General features: G+C 40.1%; 1 protein-coding gene across 2 annotated transcripts in view; it reads right to left on the bottom strand.

The window, feature by feature from the left end:
* The window catches only part of GSAP (gamma-secretase activating protein), a 43595-nt gene extending 30007 nt beyond the window's left edge, over positions 1-13588 (bottom strand). The window contains exons 1-11 of one of the 2 annotated variants that reach the window (XM_054275149.1): positions 13493-13588; positions 9921-9994; positions 7033-7089; positions 6262-6331; positions 5791-5847; positions 5576-5664; positions 5092-5161; positions 4026-4075; positions 2621-2725; positions 1625-1684; positions 948-991 (exon numbers count right to left, since the gene is read on the bottom strand). In XM_054275149.1, coding sequence (XP_054131124.1) covers positions 948-991; positions 1625-1684; positions 2621-2725; positions 4026-4075; positions 5092-5161; positions 5576-5664; positions 5791-5847; positions 6262-6331; positions 7033-7089; positions 9921-9994; positions 13493-13577 — 761 coding nt within the window. In that variant the 5' untranslated portion in view covers positions 13578-13588. Of the gene's footprint in view, positions 1-947; positions 992-1624; positions 1685-2620; positions 2726-2826; positions 2891-4025; positions 4076-5091; positions 5162-5575; positions 5665-5790; positions 5848-6261; positions 6332-7032; positions 7090-9920; positions 9995-13492 lie in introns of those variants that run through there. The other variant, XM_054275157.1, reaches the window with a different exon arrangement.
* Positions 13589-19113: the final 5525 nt, after the last annotated feature.

Raw genomic sequence — 19113 nt, 5'->3', positions numbered from 1 at the left:
TTTTGTTTGGTTGTATTTTTTGCCAGGAAGTATATTGATCCTGTAGGGATTTTCCCCTTGGTCTTCTGCATTAATTTGGAAAACCAATAAAATAAAGCAAAATACAGCATTGAAGCTCTTACAAGAGCTGTGTTCTTTCAGCACCAACAACCTGGACATGCAGGAGCACCACTGAGCCTTATGCACAGCACTGAGACATTCTGAGACCACAGCTGGGCAGGGTGGAACTAAAACACCTTCAGCTACTGATACCTGGCCTAACAGCTCTGCCCCACCTTTTTAGTCACAAAAATAAATGGGCCCTTTTGGAATGTAAAGACAGATGAGGATTGTGACAGAGTTAAACCATCCTGACTAGTTTTTTCCCCTCAGTTAAAAGGGAGCCCTCAGGAGACAAGCTCAGATGCAGTCATGTGCATGGCAGACACAGAATCAGACAAATCTTCATCTTTGCAAGTGCAGGCTGCTGGAAGGAGCATGCTGGAGGAGAACAGAGTACAGGCAGTGTCTTCACAGGCCATAAAAAGGTGCTACTGGTTTGTTTAACTGCCCAATAAAACTTGCAACAGCAATTAAAAATGCAGAGCTTCCCTTGACAGATATTTTAACATCACCATTAAAACCTGCCCAAGGTTAAAGCAAATTAATTTAAATAGGTTCAGCATACTCAGAAGGTTTAACCCATAGCTAGCTCTTTAGACAAATACTGTCATTTACAAAAATTAAGAAGCAGTCAAGGATTAAATTACTTTTTACAGATGACCCCGATGAGAATAAGAACTGGAGGTCTGGACACAGTTTTCATGTCATTCTCATGTTCCAGTGCCATGTAGGCAACTGCAAACAAAGACATTGTGGTTTGGACAAATTTTACTTAGGTTTGTAAAATGTTACCATGTATATTGAAAGGAAAGCAAACCAAAACATTAAAAAACCAAACAACTTACTTTAATTGTGTGTCATTTACAGCAATATCCAGGTGTGATTCCAGCTGTTAAACAAAAAGGAAAACAAACCTGTTCTTTACAGAGGTCAATATAGTATGTGTAGCATTTCAAACCAGTAAAATGTGTCATAGTCACATTTAACCAGATTCAATATTTTAACAAGTTTATTTATTCTCCTCTAATCCTTACAGTCACTTCAAAAACCTCCATAAAACAGATTCTTTTTTAAAAAGAGAAAATAAAAGTGACTGGAACAAAGGTCTAGTAACAATCACATGTTGTAATTTTTATGTTCTATTTTTTGTATTTTGGCTGCAATAAATGTTCCTGTCTCATTTAAAACTGACAGAAAATCACATGGTTTCTTTGTCTAGTGCACTTGCTAAGCCTGCTTTTCAATAAGTAAGTATAAGTCCAGTAGTGTCATGAATGTCACTTACAGCCTTCTAGGTCAAAAAAAGTGTAATTCCAATAAAGTTACCTTACTGTGGGGAAAAATCTGAGTCTCACTGAATATATTCTTGACAAGAAAATCATGCAAAAAAATCCTAAAAAACTCCAGTTTTCCTTTGAAAAAGTTTCAACAATGAATAAGACAAAAGATCTCTGTACCATTACCTGGAAAACATAATTACATCCCACTGTAAACCATTTATAATAAAATACTCAGAACTTACTATTGAATTAAAATTTTCCTCAGGATAAAACTGGACACACCTTAAAGTACTCTTTGATTCCTGGAATTAAAAAGAATGTGTTTTGTAAGTAAGAAAGGATATTATACAGACTGAGAAGTGACTGGGTACTCAGCACCCTTCTTCACACTCAACCTGCATTGCTAACAGCTATGCAGAGTTAGGGGACAAAAGAAATAAAAAACCACATATAATCCCTCACAATAGCACTGTGACATGCTTCCTTCCTGTCCCTGATCATTATCTGCCAATCATATATAATTGCGTGGGCTCTCATTTCAGCACAGCAGTACACGTCTCACACATTTTAGAAAGTTAAAAAATGTTTTCCATATCTACCTATATGGCAAAAAGAACTGCATCTTGCTTTAGTCAGTTCAAAATGGGTATCTCAGACACAAAAACATAAATACATTTCTCCATCACAGTTCACTTCCTGTTATTTCCTAACATTCACTCTTCTCGTGGCTAAGAAGAGTAAAGAAAATTTTTTATATTTATTTGCAGAGAATGCATCAAGTGCAATTAGTCCCTCAGACAAAATAAAAAACCCAAACCCTGGGTTTTTTTGAGAGTTTCAAAGCTTTTTGCCAAGAATCTGTCCTCATTTGGTCTCTCAGTAAGTCTGCACACAAAATACTTTCGAGATGTGAACTCCCTAGAAGAGAGGCATTATACCCACAGCAGTTTTGGATAGATTTAGATACTTTTGAATAAAAGACCTTTCTAAAACAAGAAAAAAAAGAAATAACCAAGCCCACCTTTTTTATAGAAAGCATTAAGACCACCAGTCTTCTTGCAATGTACTAAGCACAACAGCAGCTACAGCAAGTTTGGCTTTTGCTTTAGGTTATTCAAGGCAAGAACAAGAAAGACCAGCCTAATGAAAACAAACACCTACTTGCTACTCCACACACTTAAAACTTCACTGTCACCAGGCAGGCAGGAAGAAAACTGCAAGAATGACTTTCAGCTCACCTTTGGAACAATGTAGAAGAGTCTTTGCTCCATCATATCCCACTGTGCCCAAACGAGGTCATCTGCAACTTTGACTCTTGGAAGCTGACCTGACTTTTGAACCACCTACAGGGAAAGAATAAAACATTAGAAGCCATCAAATAAAGTTTTGCAACAATTATGCACAGTCTGTGCTTTAAAGAGAAAAGCAGTGAGAGAACACACACAAAGAGCAAGGAGGTTGGAAGGAACAGGCTCCTTGTCAGCAGCATGAAGTCCACCTTTGTTGTGTGCAAGGTGCTGAGTTTAAAGAGATCAGAAGCACAGTTTTCAGAGTGCACCTACTAACAAATCTTTTCTTTCAGTCTTCCTTGCTTGCAAGAAATTCACCACTTAAACTGCTCAAAGTGAACGAAGAATAGCAGAGGCACCCTTCCTCAGAGAGGAGGGAAATACCACAGTCAGTTCAGAATCAGCTACATTAACTACTGAAGGGAATGGGTCAGCTCCAAAAGAGATTTCTATCCAAGTCTCAGCCATGTGAGAGAGAGGGCTGGAGTAGAGAAAAGGCTAGAACTGTGGAAAACTGTTGGGATTGTATCCATGCACACTTGCATGATACAGGGAGATTTCATGTCAACCAAAACAAAACTGTTTGTAAGGACATCAGATCAATGTGTTTTCTGATTATACTTAAATCCACTACTGTAGTCTAGCATATAAAATGCATCTGCTTAAAGGGTTATGACAAACTGAAAAAACCATGAAAGATTACAAAGGGACAAAAATCAGGTCCTAAACTTTTCCTTCAAAGACTACATTCACCTCCATAACACAAAACACTGGCTTTCATGACACAATCATTTACAATATTAGACATTATTTTATTATATTATTAGACAAGTGCTCATTAACAATAAGTCTTTCAAGAAGAACATCCACAATTTTTTGCCAAACTCATGTTAGAAAAAGAGATGAGGGGAAACAGAGATTGGAACATTCACTGTACTCAGACTGTATCTAAGTTTTACATCTTCTGTTCATTTGATTTTTAAGTAAATCCTCTATTGGCTCCACACAGACTCACAATAGACAAGGTTAGGAAGGCAACTCTGAAAATATTTTAAATGGTTGCAAATATTTAAAATAGTTTTTAAATTAATAAACACTATGTTTACTCCCAACTTCTAACACTCAGAAGCATTCAGTAATACATGACAAACCCAGTAAAATAAAAAAAATTCCTCATAGATTACAAGGTGTAAAGTTTTTCAATCAGCTTTGTGGTCATCTGCATAAGTTGCCATAGTAATCAATGCTTTCTTTAATAAACTTTGTGTTGCCCAAGCATAACACAAAAAAAATTCAAAACTTTCAGCTAAATTAATTTAAAAACCCCTCCAACCCAAAGATTTTTGAATCTTACCACTTTGCGTTCTTCTTCTGCAACAACATGAATGTCAAATTGTTCAATATCTTTAAAATAAAATTTAAAAAATCATTACAAACATTTTTAAATGCTTTTATACAGCTCATTAAACAAGCTCACCTCTTAGAATTCTGTAAGAACACTTTAGGGCCAGGAAAGTTCAAGAGGAAATCTGTGACACATGAGCACAGGTGCCTACACAGAGACCTGGAGTCTCTTCCTCCCCTGAGCTGAGAGTGGCCTCAGCCATAACACCTCATGGACAGAATTCCCTGCCCAGCCCAGCCCAGGCTTGAGGAGCAGTGACTGGAATGTCCCAACCAAGCCAAGGAGCCCCCATGCAGAGAAAGAGTCTGCAGAGCTGCATGCCCATGCCCAAGAGCATCCCTGACCTGTTTCCCCTCCTGCCATGAACATTCCTCACAGCCCTTTCCCACACAAAACTGCTGGAAGTTATCCACAGCTGGCCTGCATGAGAAGTGCAACACCCACCCAGATGTTGTGTTTCTGATTTAGCTCTGTCCACCTAGGGCCACCTTCCCAAGGCTGGTTCTAGCTCAGGGAAGATGGGCCTCTCCAAGGGGATGGAATAAGAGATCTCACTCTATAATAAGAAGGGAAAATTCAGTCTTTTCCAAATGTCCATTTCATCCATTCCCTACCATTAGGTTAGGCTGAACATGCAATGTTAGCTGAGTCCAAGGAACTATTGCTCTATTCTTGTCCCATTTCCCATGTTAAATGACATCTTTCAGTCAATTAATTTGCTCTGGATTTATGTAGGCAGCTATAAGGAGTCTGTTTTAGCTTTTTTAGAAATAAAGATACCTGATGAATGCAAGAGCTAAGCAACTAACTGTAGACAAAGATGGCCATTCTTTTAACACTGAAAAAAAACCTGGTAAATTATACAGTTTTTGAAAGACCTTTGGAATACCTAGAATAACTCACACCCTTCTTTTTCCTGGGTTTTTTTCCCCAATAAAAGTCTACCAAAAATACAATCTATAACAATCATCTTGAAGTAAAAGAATGACAATGTACTTTGAAAACATTAACTCACATTTATCTTCTGAAACTAGCAAGAGACGACTTTCTCTAGAAGCATTTCTGCCTTCAACTGGATAAAGAAACTATACAGAAAATTTCACAGAATAAGTAAAAACCAAAGTAGTTTAGAACATTTATCTAATTTTTTTTTCTGGTTTTTTCAGCTGGGTATTTATGTATTTTTAAATTTAATCAGACACACTAATGATATTTAATTAATAAAAATAGCTATTATTACATACTAATAGTTACCAGTCACTATAACTGCAAACTATGGAAGACTGAAGAGAAATAAAAAAGTAGCCTTCATGTTGGAGAAATATTCTATACCAAACATTTTATTAAGTTTCATTTTATGACATTTTTTATTTCTCTGAAGAGAACATTATCTCTGTAACAGTTGCAAGATAACATGAGATATTTCTGCACTAAACCATGTTTTCTCTCTAGCACAGCAGATTAAATTGGCTTATCTTCAGACTAGTTGGATACTTTACCTGTACTCGAACACAGCTATCCACAGCCTTTAGCACTCTCACATTGTTAATGGGATGAATTTCAATTAGCAAGGTTAAATACTTGGACACTGCAAAAAGAACAAGTTTTAGATAATATTCTTTGATGTAAGCAAGTTTGTTTTTTAAACAGAAATACCTGAGAAAGAGAAAAGATACAATATTTCAAACAGTATTAAGAAATCCACTTGCAGTACCTGACTGTAAGAGCTGAGCTGCTCTTTCTTCCTCTGTATATTGACAGAAGCTGACTGCTGTGGGGGAGAAAACACCAACACAACCACAGTGAGTGTGCATATTGGACATTAATCTTATCAAACATCCCTGAAGAATGAGCATACCAATTCTTTTATCAAAAACATTTATGTTAAAGGAATGTCAGAAGCTCTTCTAGATGTAGCCGGTATGCACAAATGCAGGAGGAGAAAGTGAACAAAGGGGCAGTGTGTCTTAGATGATTTATTAAAACAGCAATATTGTCACAGCTGTGTCCTTATGTTGTTACCTACGTTATCTGATGATGGATCCACAGAAATTCATAAACTGCTGTGGGCAACACATAGGTTTAATTAACACTTAATTACATTTAAGTAATTCTAAACCCAAATGTATCATCCTACTAAACTAAATCTGGACCAAAAAAATCTAATGATAAAGCACATATTTACCCAATAAGGTCCTTTCATTGTTGATTGAACAGCTGATTATGTGCAGATTCTTCTCAAACATATAGAGGTGCTACAGAGAAATGCAGTAATGTTAATAACTGTGCTTTTTCAAACTCCATAAAGGAAACCATCTAATTGCTTCTTAGGAAAACACTGCTGTCCCACAGTTTTTATCTTTAAGCCATATCTTCTCATGCCCAGAAGAACCACATTTCAAGTTTCCATTATAATAGTTCTCCTTTTCCTCATGTTTGTTTTTTAATGGTGCTTTTGAGCTCTATGTTGCCACTAGAGCATAGCAGACCTTTAAATAAATACAAAATTTCACTCATTTCATACTACTATGGGGATACCTTCAAAAACTTGTCATGATTTTAGTTACTGAATTGCAATGTGTTCAGTTTTAGAATAAAATAATCTCTTATAACGGTATCAGCAAACAGACCAAGAATAAACACATATAAAGAAAACCCCAAACATTTACTTCTTGGCACATGTATGCAATATGAAGAGAGGTGGAAAGGACTTGTTGTTTAAAAGGTTATTTAGAAATGAAGATTGCAGACATGATGCTTTACTATTCTCAAGCCTCTCAGATGTTCTGCAATGTGGTGCATTCTAACACTACTGAGAATCATTCCAATATCCCATATTTTCTGTTTCCAACAAGGATACACCCCTTAAGGACATAACATACTGTGTTGCAAAGCATCAAAATCTGAAACACTACAGCACAGTTGTCACTAGAGAGAAACCTGGTATTGCTCTCACCTCGTTTTGCTTCGTTTGCAGATCATACAATCCAATGTGAGTGTTTCTCTGGTTTCCCTATGGATGGAAACAAACAGCAATATAAATATACACAAAGTTAAACACTGGGGTTTTTTTTCCCTACCTCCCTGGTCTCCCAGCCCCTTGACACACACCCTCACACACTTCCCTCTCCTATAAATAAACAGGCAGTTAATTATCTAATTCCAAGAAAGCAAATTCTAATTCCAAGAGAACAAAAGATTTATTTTTTCCTTTTAGAACTAACACATGGGATAAAGCTGAAATGTGGCCAGCCCACAAGCCATTGCAGAAACCTAATGCCTCTCTCTCACTTTGCTTCTAAACTGGTTTTAGTCACAGGCAATAGGGCCAGGAAGAGAGATGTCTGTACAAGAATCAATAGGGATGCTCTGGCCCCTGGAGGTTTAAGGCTGGAATTCTGAACCTCACCAACTTAGTGGTCAAAAGGGAGCACAGAACCATCAAACATCACCAAAAATCAGCTCCCAGTGATCTGGCTGTAGCCTGGAAAAAGGATTTCACTGCCTTAGGAAGTGATTGTTTGAAGGCTAAGTATTTTATAAGCTCACCATTAGCCTTCTGCCTTTGAAGAGTAACATAATATACATCCTTTCTAGCTTACTGATAAATAATATATGATGATTTTGTTCGAGGCACTTACAAATGTTTGGGACTACAAATCAAAACTTTACTACTTCTTAATTTTTACCATACCTTAAATTTTCCAAACATATTAAAAAAGAAAATTCTGCTTCTCAGCATATACTGGATAGCAAATCAAACTGATGTGTATTAATGTGCTCTGGGTATAGGCACTAAATTGCTAAACTACTGACATTAAATCCAGCCACACAGGCTTCTACTTCCACAGTGAGCTTCATTGTTTTTAACAATTGCTTAGGGGGAGAGGGCAGAGATCTGTGGTTATTTACAAATTTATGGCATCGTGCTTTGTGAAGTTGAAACAAAAGCCTGAGTATTTGCTTCCTAAGGGGTCTATTTCTAAGTGTGTCATTATTGTTGTGGCAATGACAAAAGTCTTTGACTTCTGATTTAAACAAGGAAAACAAAATGTCTTTATATTAAAACACAGGCTCCAGGCCTCCTAATTTAAGATTAAGCAAGTGCTTTCACAAATAACTTTTTTTTTTTCAAGTGTGTTTGAAATGTTAACACCATCTTACTTAGATACTGAAAAATACACTTCACAAGACTGGTGACAGAACTACATCAATGCCCATGACTAGGCATAAACTAGGACACTTGTTTTCATGTGCACTCTGAAGATTCTTGCATTACCTTGCAAATAGAATTCACTTCTGTTAAAAACATCTTCCTTTGCATTAACTATTAATGGCACAAAATATAGACACTGTCAAAACCACAGTACAACACAATACTCTAAAATAAGCTTGAAATAAAACTCAGTGTCCACTTTCCCCTGGTTTCACACAGAATACACTTGACTGTCTCTCACTTAAAAGACAAAGGTTGTTTTCTATTTGTAGGCATGAGGAAACAAGCCAGGCCAGCTCAGTGTAGCTTACACCCTCCACCCCACACACCTCCTCCCAAAGAACAGGCTGCAGTGGCCAGTTCCTAAGCTCCACCAGCTGCCTTGGCCACAACCCTACAGGCTCCAGGGGCAGCCTAAACACCCAGCATGCAGGCACACACCTACATCTAGCCATGTGAACCTGGAGCTACAGCTCACCCCTTGTGCCAGCAAGGGCCTGAGGAGCACACAAGGCATTTAGACTGTCAGAGGCCCAAAAAAGCCTAGTGTGAGATTCCACAGGTGCTACAAAGCAGCAACACCACACACACAGAGTACCAGATCTCCTGCTGAGCTACATAGTTTTAAGTATTAAGTCTTGTAGAGTCTTAAGCAATGAAAAAAACCCCAAACTTTGACACACTCTTTAGAATTGTTTTTATGGTTATTGTTGTCTTGTACAGACTCCCCTCCCTATGCTTGTAGTAAAGGAAACATCCACCCACAGTGAAAGCATATTAAAGTTAAAGCCTTGGTGAAGGCCTCACCTCTTCCCTTAACCCTAGGGAAGCTGGAGAGTTTTAGCATTGTTGAGCCAGAGAGGAATGAAAGGCACCCCTACTCTACTGCAGTTCATCTCATTTCTGTACACCTCAAGAACCAAGATCCTCCAGGATCCAGCTGGATCTACAGACTCCTCTGAGCTGCACAGTCAAGAAACACAGCTTGTCTCATCAAAAGAACAATGAGAAGACAAAATCTCACTTTCTAAAACCATTAGAAAACCCATTTGGAAGTAAAAATAAAACATATAAAGAGCAGAATCCTATGTTAAGAAGCCAGCTCTAGATACTTCAAGACATCAAATAAACAAGGATCATTTCAGACTACTTGCAAAATAGTGTTATAGATGAATCTTAAAGAAAAGTATATGCAGAAAAAGTGCTAGATAAATGGTATCTTAAGACATTTTAGCAGGAGAAAACATTTAACTAAAGCACTGCACATGAATTTAATAGCTAGGCTTCACTAAGAAACTGAGTGTGAAATTCTATGTTTTTAAAGCACTTCATAAGTGCTTTAAAGAAATTGCATTTCATTCATGGGGAGATTTTGGGCCAGCAAAAAATCAAGGGCAAAAACCCTATGGACTTAAGTGAGTACTTTACTCTCCATTTCATCATTCTTAACCTTTGACTGAAGTGGAGACAGGTATTTTCCCACTGCCCAACCCCCCCCCAGGCTGTAATCAGTTGTATTTCCATGTTCTAACACTTACTTCAAAAAAATTAAACTACAAGAACTCAATTAGGTTCACACAGAGTATTATTCTCAACTATATTTTTATTAAATTCCAAGGTGGACCTACCTTCCAGGTATAAATAATTTTTCCATTTCTTTCAACATTTACAACATAGAGTGCTGATGAATTCTCAGAAGTGTCTGAAATAAAAAGTACAAAAAGATACAGGATTTTCATTTCAGCTGGTTCATCCTATAATTTATGCACACTTAAAGCAAATATGCTAAATACATTTTTACTTGTAAATACTTATTTGCATATGCCAAAATGACTCCTTTCTGGAAAAAGAGGGAGTACTTCTTACACTATGATTTTAATCTGATAAACTTCAACACAGATAGTTAAGGGACTTCAAAACATGCAAGAAAATATTTTTGTAAACACCTGCCTCTTCATTAGAATTATGATTCTAATTACCACTACCTTTTGTTATGAAAATGGAATGTGCTTTTACAGAGAATAAAAAAACCAAACCAAACCAAAATTACCCCCTAGCATTAATTCACTATACACAACATGGGGTTCAGACAGTTAAGCCCTACTGCAGTCCTCTGGCCACTACAGGAAGAGAGAACAAACCTGAGGAAAATATCATTTGCTCACACCTGCCTCTTCAGCATCTCAAAGGAAAGCCTGAAAATAAACTACATCTTTAGACTTTAGATTACTTCTATAACACCAACACTACCTCTCCTGTGTCATCCTTAGCTCCTCCTCCACCAAAAAGAAATTAATAAAGAAAAAAACCCACCGAAATTCAAAGAACCACAAGGTCAAATACCACATAGAGATATATACAACCTACCTGCAAGTACAGGAAACTAAACAATGTAGGACACAAAATTATTTGGGATGTGAATTAAGGAGTACTGTTAAAATAGAAATAAATAAGCAGGAAGCTAAGATGGACACAGAAAGAGAAGAGCATATCTGGACAAAGCAGTACAAATTAAAAAGAAAATCACCAGAAAAAAAGATTAAATATTGTACTCAAGGTGAGAAAAATGTATGCTTTCCTGATGCTGCTTTTATGTTTTCTCATCACTGCAGCCATCAAAAATGTGTTTATCTGTGATGGAATTTGTACTGGAAGTGGAAGTTTTGCCCTTAGTAAGACTGAAGCTGTATGATTGGTCTCAATTTTATAATAAAGGTGGCCTGCAGTGCAGTAAGCATCAACATAAAGAACTCTCCTCAACCTTCTGCAAGCATTTAGTCAAGTCTGACACTATTTACTTGGCAGTTATCACAAAGTGTTGATAGAAGGAAGACACTTAGTGAAACTTAGTTTACCAAGCCTGATACTATAAACTGGCTTATACAGCTTGCAGTGATAAAAAAAAAATAAAACTGTTTTCAAGTATTATCAGAAGAAAGTAAATTTTCCATTTGATTGTGGGAGGACAATGAAAACCCTTCCTGTACATTGAGCAACACATCACTTTCTATTGGTTTCAGATCACTCAGAGTACACTATAGTACCACTATATTAGGGCTAGATGGTGACAGCTGGGAGAATCAAAGGTAATATGTTCTCTTTTTTTTATCTGAAGCTTCCTGGAACTTAACACCCACCTCAAACTTTCAAGATGAGTACTCTGGTCTCCACATTTTCTCATGCAATATTTCTTCAGCACAGAATTTTGGCAGAGAAGAAGGTAAGGTCCATGTCAATGAATTTACCTATCACCAGACACAGACATCTTAAAGGAGCTGAAAAATTTCTGTGTCAGAAAGAGTTTCTCTTCTCCAGAGAACAGTCAGTGGGAATATGGAGGCAAAGAAGTGGCAATGGTCTCTGCCCTTGGAAATTCCTGCAGTAAAATCCTGCACACAGAACTACAACTTCTTCCTCATGCCCACAGCTGAGACCAGCAGATGAAGGGCTGCAAATGAGCCAAGCCAGCCTGCCTGCCCAGCACACAGCTTTGACCAACATAATCAGGAGGATGCAGAGTTTGATTTCCTGAAGACCATTATACACAGCTCATACCAAATTAAGTGGAATAAAGAGAACAAGGCTGGTTCACTTTGCCTGCCGCTCCCTTCCTCTCATCACAGCTACTCCCAGCTCGCACGCAATTAGCAGCTCTCACATGCTATCAAGTGCTTTCAAGTCCTTAGGAGAGAAAATAATAAATATGAATAAGTAACATCTGAAAACACTGACAGAAAGTACTATGACTCCTAAAAATTACTTGCTTTCTGTGATTAGATAATTCTTTGATGTTTAAATTAATCTTTTCAAATCCCTACCTCCCACCTTCACATTCCTAATATGACAGCACTGCATGAGGAGGAAGTCACTATACACAGATAAGTCAAAATGCGATACAGCAGTGCTGGTATTTGATAGATGCACCCTCCAAACTAGATTCTTATAATTCTGTATTACCAGGGATATTACTGAAGGAAGAGTTCATTACATTTTAAAAGACTGAACACAATTTTCTCCTTCCCAAACATAAGTCAGTGCCATTTTGAGACCCTTATTTCATTAACATATAGATTGATTTATCTTTGAATTCATCACTGATGAACTAATAAATTCATAGATTAATCAATTATGCATGGAGAATTTCAGAATTTTACCTCAGATCCCTCCAATATACCTTTCAATAATTGTTCAGTAAATGCAGAAAATGTGAAGTATTTTTTATTTTTTAACAGATTTTTTAAATGATGGGTTGCTAAATAATTAACTTATTCTCCAAGCTGATACTTTCTGGTTTGTCACCAAACAGCCCCTCAATGCAGGAGGCAAGTTAAGTACTTTAAGTAAAGTAAAAACAACTGAAGGCATTTCAAGTTCATCGCACTTGCATATCGATGGTATTTCTACTGAAGCAATAACTTTTACTGTATTATAATTTTATTAGATTAAGTTTTTCATCAGTTTCTGAAAAGCAGAACTGAGCCAGTTGCTCTGCAGACGAATAACAAGCAAAAAGCCACAGTGCCAAGAACACGGGAGGTCACTTTTTTCCAACCACCACCCCGAGCGCTCGCTATGCCGGCGATCGCACGGTGCAGTGACAGCTGACGCTGCATCTAATTTTAAACCAACACTCGTTACCAGGCACACCAAAGCGTTCAGGCTGTGGGGCTTTTCCCCCCCAGAAAGGGGAGCAGCGTGGGAGAGGGAGTAATGCTGAAACTTTTTTTTTTTTTTGGCGGGGGGCAGGGAGGAGGGGAGAAGAAAAAGAGAAAGCCCCAAACGTGTGAAGAAGCAGGAAGAAGAAACAAGCTGTGGAGTGTAGCAAATGTGTAGAAGTGTTTTCGGCATGTCAGAAACTCCTTGAGAACAGCAAACCTGCCCATCTCAAGTCCCCCGGCACCCGAGGGTCGCTCCCCTCGAGCCCCGGCACCTGAGGAGGCCCAGGGGCCGAGGGGACCCAGGGGCCAAGGGGGGCCCAGGGACTGAGGGGGGCCCCGGGGCCGCTCCCCCGCCGCCCTCCCTGGCCCCCGCGGCCGGAGCTCCCGCTGCGGACCTGCCCGGGGGTCTCCCGCGGACCCGCACCCGGGGGCCTCCCCGCAGCCCGGCTCCTCCGCGGGCGGGAGGGCACGGAGGCGGCCGGAGAGAGGGAGGGCCGGCCGGCCGGAGGGATGGGGCTCTCCTCGGCCTCCCGGAGCGTTACCTAGAGCCGCGGCGCAGCCCCGCTCCGCCAGCCAGGGCAGCACGTCCCTCCGCAGCTCGAACTCGGGCGCCAGGCGCAGCAGCATAGCCCCAGCCCGGGCCGCCGCCGCTCCGGCTCGGCTGCCCTCAGCCCGCCCCCAGCGTGCGGGGCGGCCCTCGGGGGTTCCGGCGGCTCCCTGCCCGCTCCCGGCGCCGCCGGCCCTTCCGCTTCCTAGCGCGGCGGCACAGCGCCTCCGAGCCTCCCCGGGCGGCCGCCGCCGTGCTGTTGGTCTGCCGACTCAAAGGCTTTCGTTTTCCCCATGGAGCGGGCGCACAGGCTCCTCCTCAGGCCGGCTGGAAGAATCACAGAATCACAGACTATTCTGAGTTGGAAGGGACTGACAATCATCAGAGTCCCGCTCCTGGCCCTGAGCAGGTCAGCCTCGACAATCACACCATGTGCCTGAGAGCGTTGTGCAAACGCTTCTTGGTGCTGTGACCGCCTCTCTGGAGAGGCTGTTCCAGTGTCCCTCCATCCTCTGGGTGAAGAATCTTTTCCTGATATCCAGCCTATACTTCCCTGGCACAGCTCCGGGCCAGTCCCTCCTGTCACCAGAGAGAAGAAGGGGCAATCCTTTAGGAAGCTTCACCACAGAGTGACTCCAGATGCCCCAGACAGCGGCCTGTCAGTGAGGCCCGGAGTTGAGCTTCAGTCACTTGGCATTCACAAACCAGGAGGCCCCGCGATGAGTTGCCCTGCTTGTGATCCCCCAGGAAGCATCAGGTGTTTTCCAGAACTTCAAGTGGCATCCCTGTTTTCTGAGGCTGTTCACTCTGAAATTGCTTGTTGAATACATGGAGTGTCTGTCTGTAAACTGCTGGCAAAGCTTGGGATGTCCTCTCAGACTAGGCGTGGCCTGTTTGTGCTTTTCATCTGCAAAGGAGGTAAAACTTCATGTAATCTTAGAGGGGTTTGTGGTTTGTTTGCTTGGGGTTATTTTAGCTGTTGAAAATATTTGTAGCACTGATAAGGTGCTACTCCATGGCTATCTATAGCATGCCTAATTACCATTGCCCTTCTGAAATGTGCTGGCTGATACCAGCCAGGTAAAGGTGGCATAAAAGTGGGGAGGGGCTGTGAGGACACACACCAAGCTCAACATACAGAACAGCTTGAGCCTGTTCTAAGAGCTAATCCCAATACCAAGTTTTCCTCCATCACTGCTGAGATCTGGAGCTATAAAAAAGGCCAGATGAGAATCAGGTATGTCTGTAAAAGGCAGGTTGATAATCAAAATGCAAGGCAAACATGCTCTTCTTCTCAATCTTCATATTGCCAACTTTTACAATTTTACCACAAGTTTTGTATTCAGCATTTTTCTTGAAGCTCCTTAGATCAAGTGGTTGTGAAAGAATTTCAGCTTATATTTTCACTGTTGTGAAATAAAGCTTGAAAATGTGACTGGAGTATTTATTTCAGACACAAAAGTAGAGAACAGACAAGAGGTCCTGAATGGGAGCATTTTTTAAGATAAAAGATGGGGCTATTTAATGAGTTTGAGAATGGCACAACTGGAAATGACACAACTGGAGAGGCAAACAAAAGAGGGAAACAAAACCAATGAAATGACTGATTCTGTAAGTATGTGCAAAAGGGGAGATTTTCACGTGGAGAAAGTCTCCTGTACCCAGATCTAAAGTTCATGTTTATTATGTGTATTCCTTGAGCCATCAGCCTGGCTATGCACATCAGAGGCCATATCTACAGGCCCAGAGCTCCAAGCTGACTTCCTAGAAGCACAACACATTCCTTAGAAACCACAAAGCTGACTCATTCAGAGTTCAAGAAATAACTCAGTATAGAGTATCAGGCCACCTTAAACCAGATACATGAAATTAAACAGTTGATAAAAAAGCCATAAGCATATAAAAAACCCTTCAGCAGTCTTTGAATTAAGACAGAGCCTGATATATTTTTGATAACATCTCCCGACTTTGCTAGATGGAGAAAGAAGCTCTTGATTTAAAGAAACAACCCATTTTCTTATCTCTGTCAGATGAAATTAATGTTATAACCCATTTGTCACTTTTGCTTGCATCATGAAACTAAATTGTGAATTTTGCTCTCAATTTCTACTCAGTTTCCTTTTCTGATTATCTCACTTAATTTTGGTTTTTAGTTCCAGTCTGAAGCTGTGCAGGCGCAAGAGCTGATCCCAATGGAGCAACTTCCAGGAGTGGGATGTGTGTGAAACTAAAGCTCCCATAAAAAAAGAGACAAATTAAATTTCTCTATTTTCTTTTTAATTTACAAATCTGTTCCTGCCTTAGTAGCAGGAGGATCTCCCTTGAATTTTTATCTGGATTGAGTCTTGACCACAGGGAAATCATTAGAGAGCAGTAATGGCCCTGCTGATAACCATCATCAGCATTATTTTACTGTTAATAACAATTTTTGTGCTAACTTCCTGTGTGCCTATAATCCCTTTTCACACAGTTGATAATGCAAGAATTACAAAATTATGCCATGACAGAAGTGTGGGTCTGATGAAGCATTGCCCCCTGACATGGCATGGATGGGTGTAAGGCACCTTTCAGCTCTCAACAGAACAAAGCTTTGTTCATGGACAAAAACACAGATCCATAAACCATCCATGTGTTCCACTTTGGGAAATTATACATAGGACTTCTTATGAAGAATGAATATCTGAAATAATTATTTGAGCACATGACAGCCTGGCAAACAGTTCATGACTTTTTTGGGAAGTACTTCTTAGTGAGGGCAACCTCTTCTCCTGCTGTTCCAGTCATAGAGGGTTTATTGTCATCATGTCTAGACAGTTGTTTCCTTGAATGTTTTCATCCAGTCAAACACGAAAAATATACACAAATTTTCTTCCTGAAGTTGGTGCTTAGTGTGTTTACTAAATCCTCTTGGCAACACAAATAAGATGCAAATTGAATCAATATTTTAGTAGTAAAGTGTGCAATTCAGAGTTAGTAGAAGGAAATACCTTTATTTCAGTGTGTGAGATTACCTTTTTTTAGTCTCTTTAATCACTGAATATCAACATAGATCTGAGTTATTTCACTGAAATCAGTCAGCGTCTGTTATGGAAGCCAGTGCTTCGTGGAGGTGCTTTTGTATGCTTTGTTTAATAATTCATCATAGGAAATAATAGTCTTTCAGCTGCTAATGAAAAAATAATCTGGCTATTCATGCTCGTGTTGAACAGCACCTTCTTTTAAATGGCTTCACTGAAGTCAGTAACATGCTCAAGCCAGGAACATGAGTGAATGAGGCTCCTGAAACAGTTAAGGTATTCCTCAAAGTGAGGGAGGGGAAGAGAATGGGACTCAGGGAAGTCTCTGACTGTCATCCAAGTGACATTTTTGTTTCCGCTGCTTCTCCCTCCATGGCCCAGGCTCTGAGGCTCCTTTGTTCTTTCCAGAGACAACCCCTGCTAGTGCTGATGAAAGCCCTGTGAGCACACACTGTCTCAACAGCTGTTGGAGGAGCTCTTGGCTCTATGTTTATTCTTCAGCTCCAGCCTGATTGGGATTCATCAGTAGGGTTTAGAAACTCGGTGGTTTTTTCCTTTGTGATGTTTCAGTTTTGATTTCATTTTGAATTGCAAGAGGACAGTGTCAATACTTTGCAACAGAGTTGCAATTCTTTTGGTAATTAGCCTCATAATGTATATATCAGCAGATCAGCTCCGATTTCTTACACTTTTTGGATGTCTTTCAATTATAATTTTTCTTGTAAAATGAAAGAAATATTTAGCACAAATGCATTCCTTCAAAATGTAAGGTTGCAGTGCTGTAGGATGGAGACTATAGACAGGGACAGCACAGGATGAACACATCAGTCTGACTTTTGTATCACTGACCTTCAGGCACTTTGAAAATAGGGTTCTAATGTGAGGGGTTTTTTTTTTTGTCTAGGATCCTTTTAGTTAATGAGGAAATATAAGAACTCCAGAGAGTAACTGAAACCATCCAGTTTTAACAGTTTATTTATGGTGTATTTTATCTGATTGTGGATGCTGGCTCTCCTGTCCCCTCACTTCTGCTCCCCTGCCTATTGGGAATGTGCAGCTGAAAGCCTGGAGGAAAGTGGCATTGTCCCTTCCCATGTCTGCCTCCAATTAGATCATATCCAGTGTAATATGGAAGGGGGCCCTGAGGGTGCAGTTTGATGGGCAGCTGATCTAACAGCTCATGACTGTTGAAAGGATGGACCCAGACTTCATTCCCTTCTTGTTTTCTTTTCCCTTCCTCATCCCCAGGTCATTCAGCCTCTTTCTTCATTTGCCAGCTCTGCTGTCCATCTAACACCTCTGTGATCCAGCTGTACTGGCTGACACACTAAAATTTATTTACTTTTTTTAATGGTTTAATTTTCTACCAGTTTCTGAAGGTGTCTCCAGTGACAGAAGGCCTTTACAAGTCCACAGCCATTGCAGAGGGAAGCAGTGGTTGTGTGGCCCTGGCAGCAGGGAGGGAATGGAATAGAAGATCTCCCTGTACTGGTGGCAGTGAAGTGTTACACTCACATGGCTCATTCAGACTCTTTGCAAAATGCTTTCCTCTGACATTCAGCTTGAAAGAAGCAGTCATTTTTGCCCAGCATTGCTCTGGTCCATTGCCCAGCCACTGCTGGCATAGTTTCCAGACCAGAGGACTGATCCAACTGAGAAGTAACCTTGAGAGAAGAAAGAAGGAGGTGGAAGAGGATGGTTTCAGTAATGTCAGCTATCTATCAAGGTTACTGAACCCTTATGTCAACAAAAATGAAGTCACTCTGCAGAACTGGAATAAACCACTCATTCTGGGCAGAAGACCTTGGGGACACTGCTTTTCCTGATGCTGGTGCTCACTTAGGTCAGTGTCAGTTTCTGCCTAACTGCAGCCTTAGGACGTGGTTAATGGTACTAGAGACACCTGCTTCCCTTGACTTACTGTAAAAGGAGGCTAGGTATGAGCTTTTAGCTGGTTGAAGTCAAGTAAGTAAAACCTACTGTTAGCCTGCTTGGCCTGCTTTTCTGTTTCCATCAGGATCAATCCACTGCTTTTTAACACTTATTTGTGTACTCTAACAACCATTTCTTTGATACTGTGCAGCATTTTTAATATACTCAAATTATTCTCTAAAAATCTGAATACATTTCCCTGGCACATCCTAAAAATATCTTTTATTTATTATATGTTGGTTCCAAACAAATGTCACATTAATAAAGCAGAGAGGCTTGGGTAGGTACGCGTCATCAGTCACGCAATGGTTTCTTCTTCCAAAATACTTCCAGAATTAGGTCTGACCTCTTTTAACAATGAACTATTTATAGGATTCATAAGGGCCTTATCCTCCAACCCTGACTCAGCCAAAACTCACCACTGACCTTGACCTCCTGCAGTCTATTCCTGTAGCCTTACTCATGTGAGGAGCTTTTATTCTCTGACCTGACTTGGGGGGAATATTCTCATGAGTATGATTTTGCAGGCTTGGTTCCCAGCTCAGTGGGACATGGTAAAATGCCACAGAATCAATTCTGCTATGCATGTGTTATTTCTACAATGTTATAAGTACAAAAATAAGGGGGAAATATGCAGCTAAGTTCTGCATTCAGTACTGCAACAATA

Source organism: Melozone crissalis, unplaced genomic scaffold, assembly GCF_028551555.1.
Source record: "Melozone crissalis strain CALT ecotype California unplaced genomic scaffold, PUWL_Pcris_2 ptg000004l_1, whole genome shotgun sequence".
Lineage (NCBI taxonomy): Eukaryota > Metazoa > Chordata > Aves > Passeriformes > Passerellidae > Melozone > Melozone crissalis.
The sequence above is the reverse complement of the archived record's forward strand: the minus strand, read 5'-3'. Positions and strand labels throughout refer to the sequence as shown.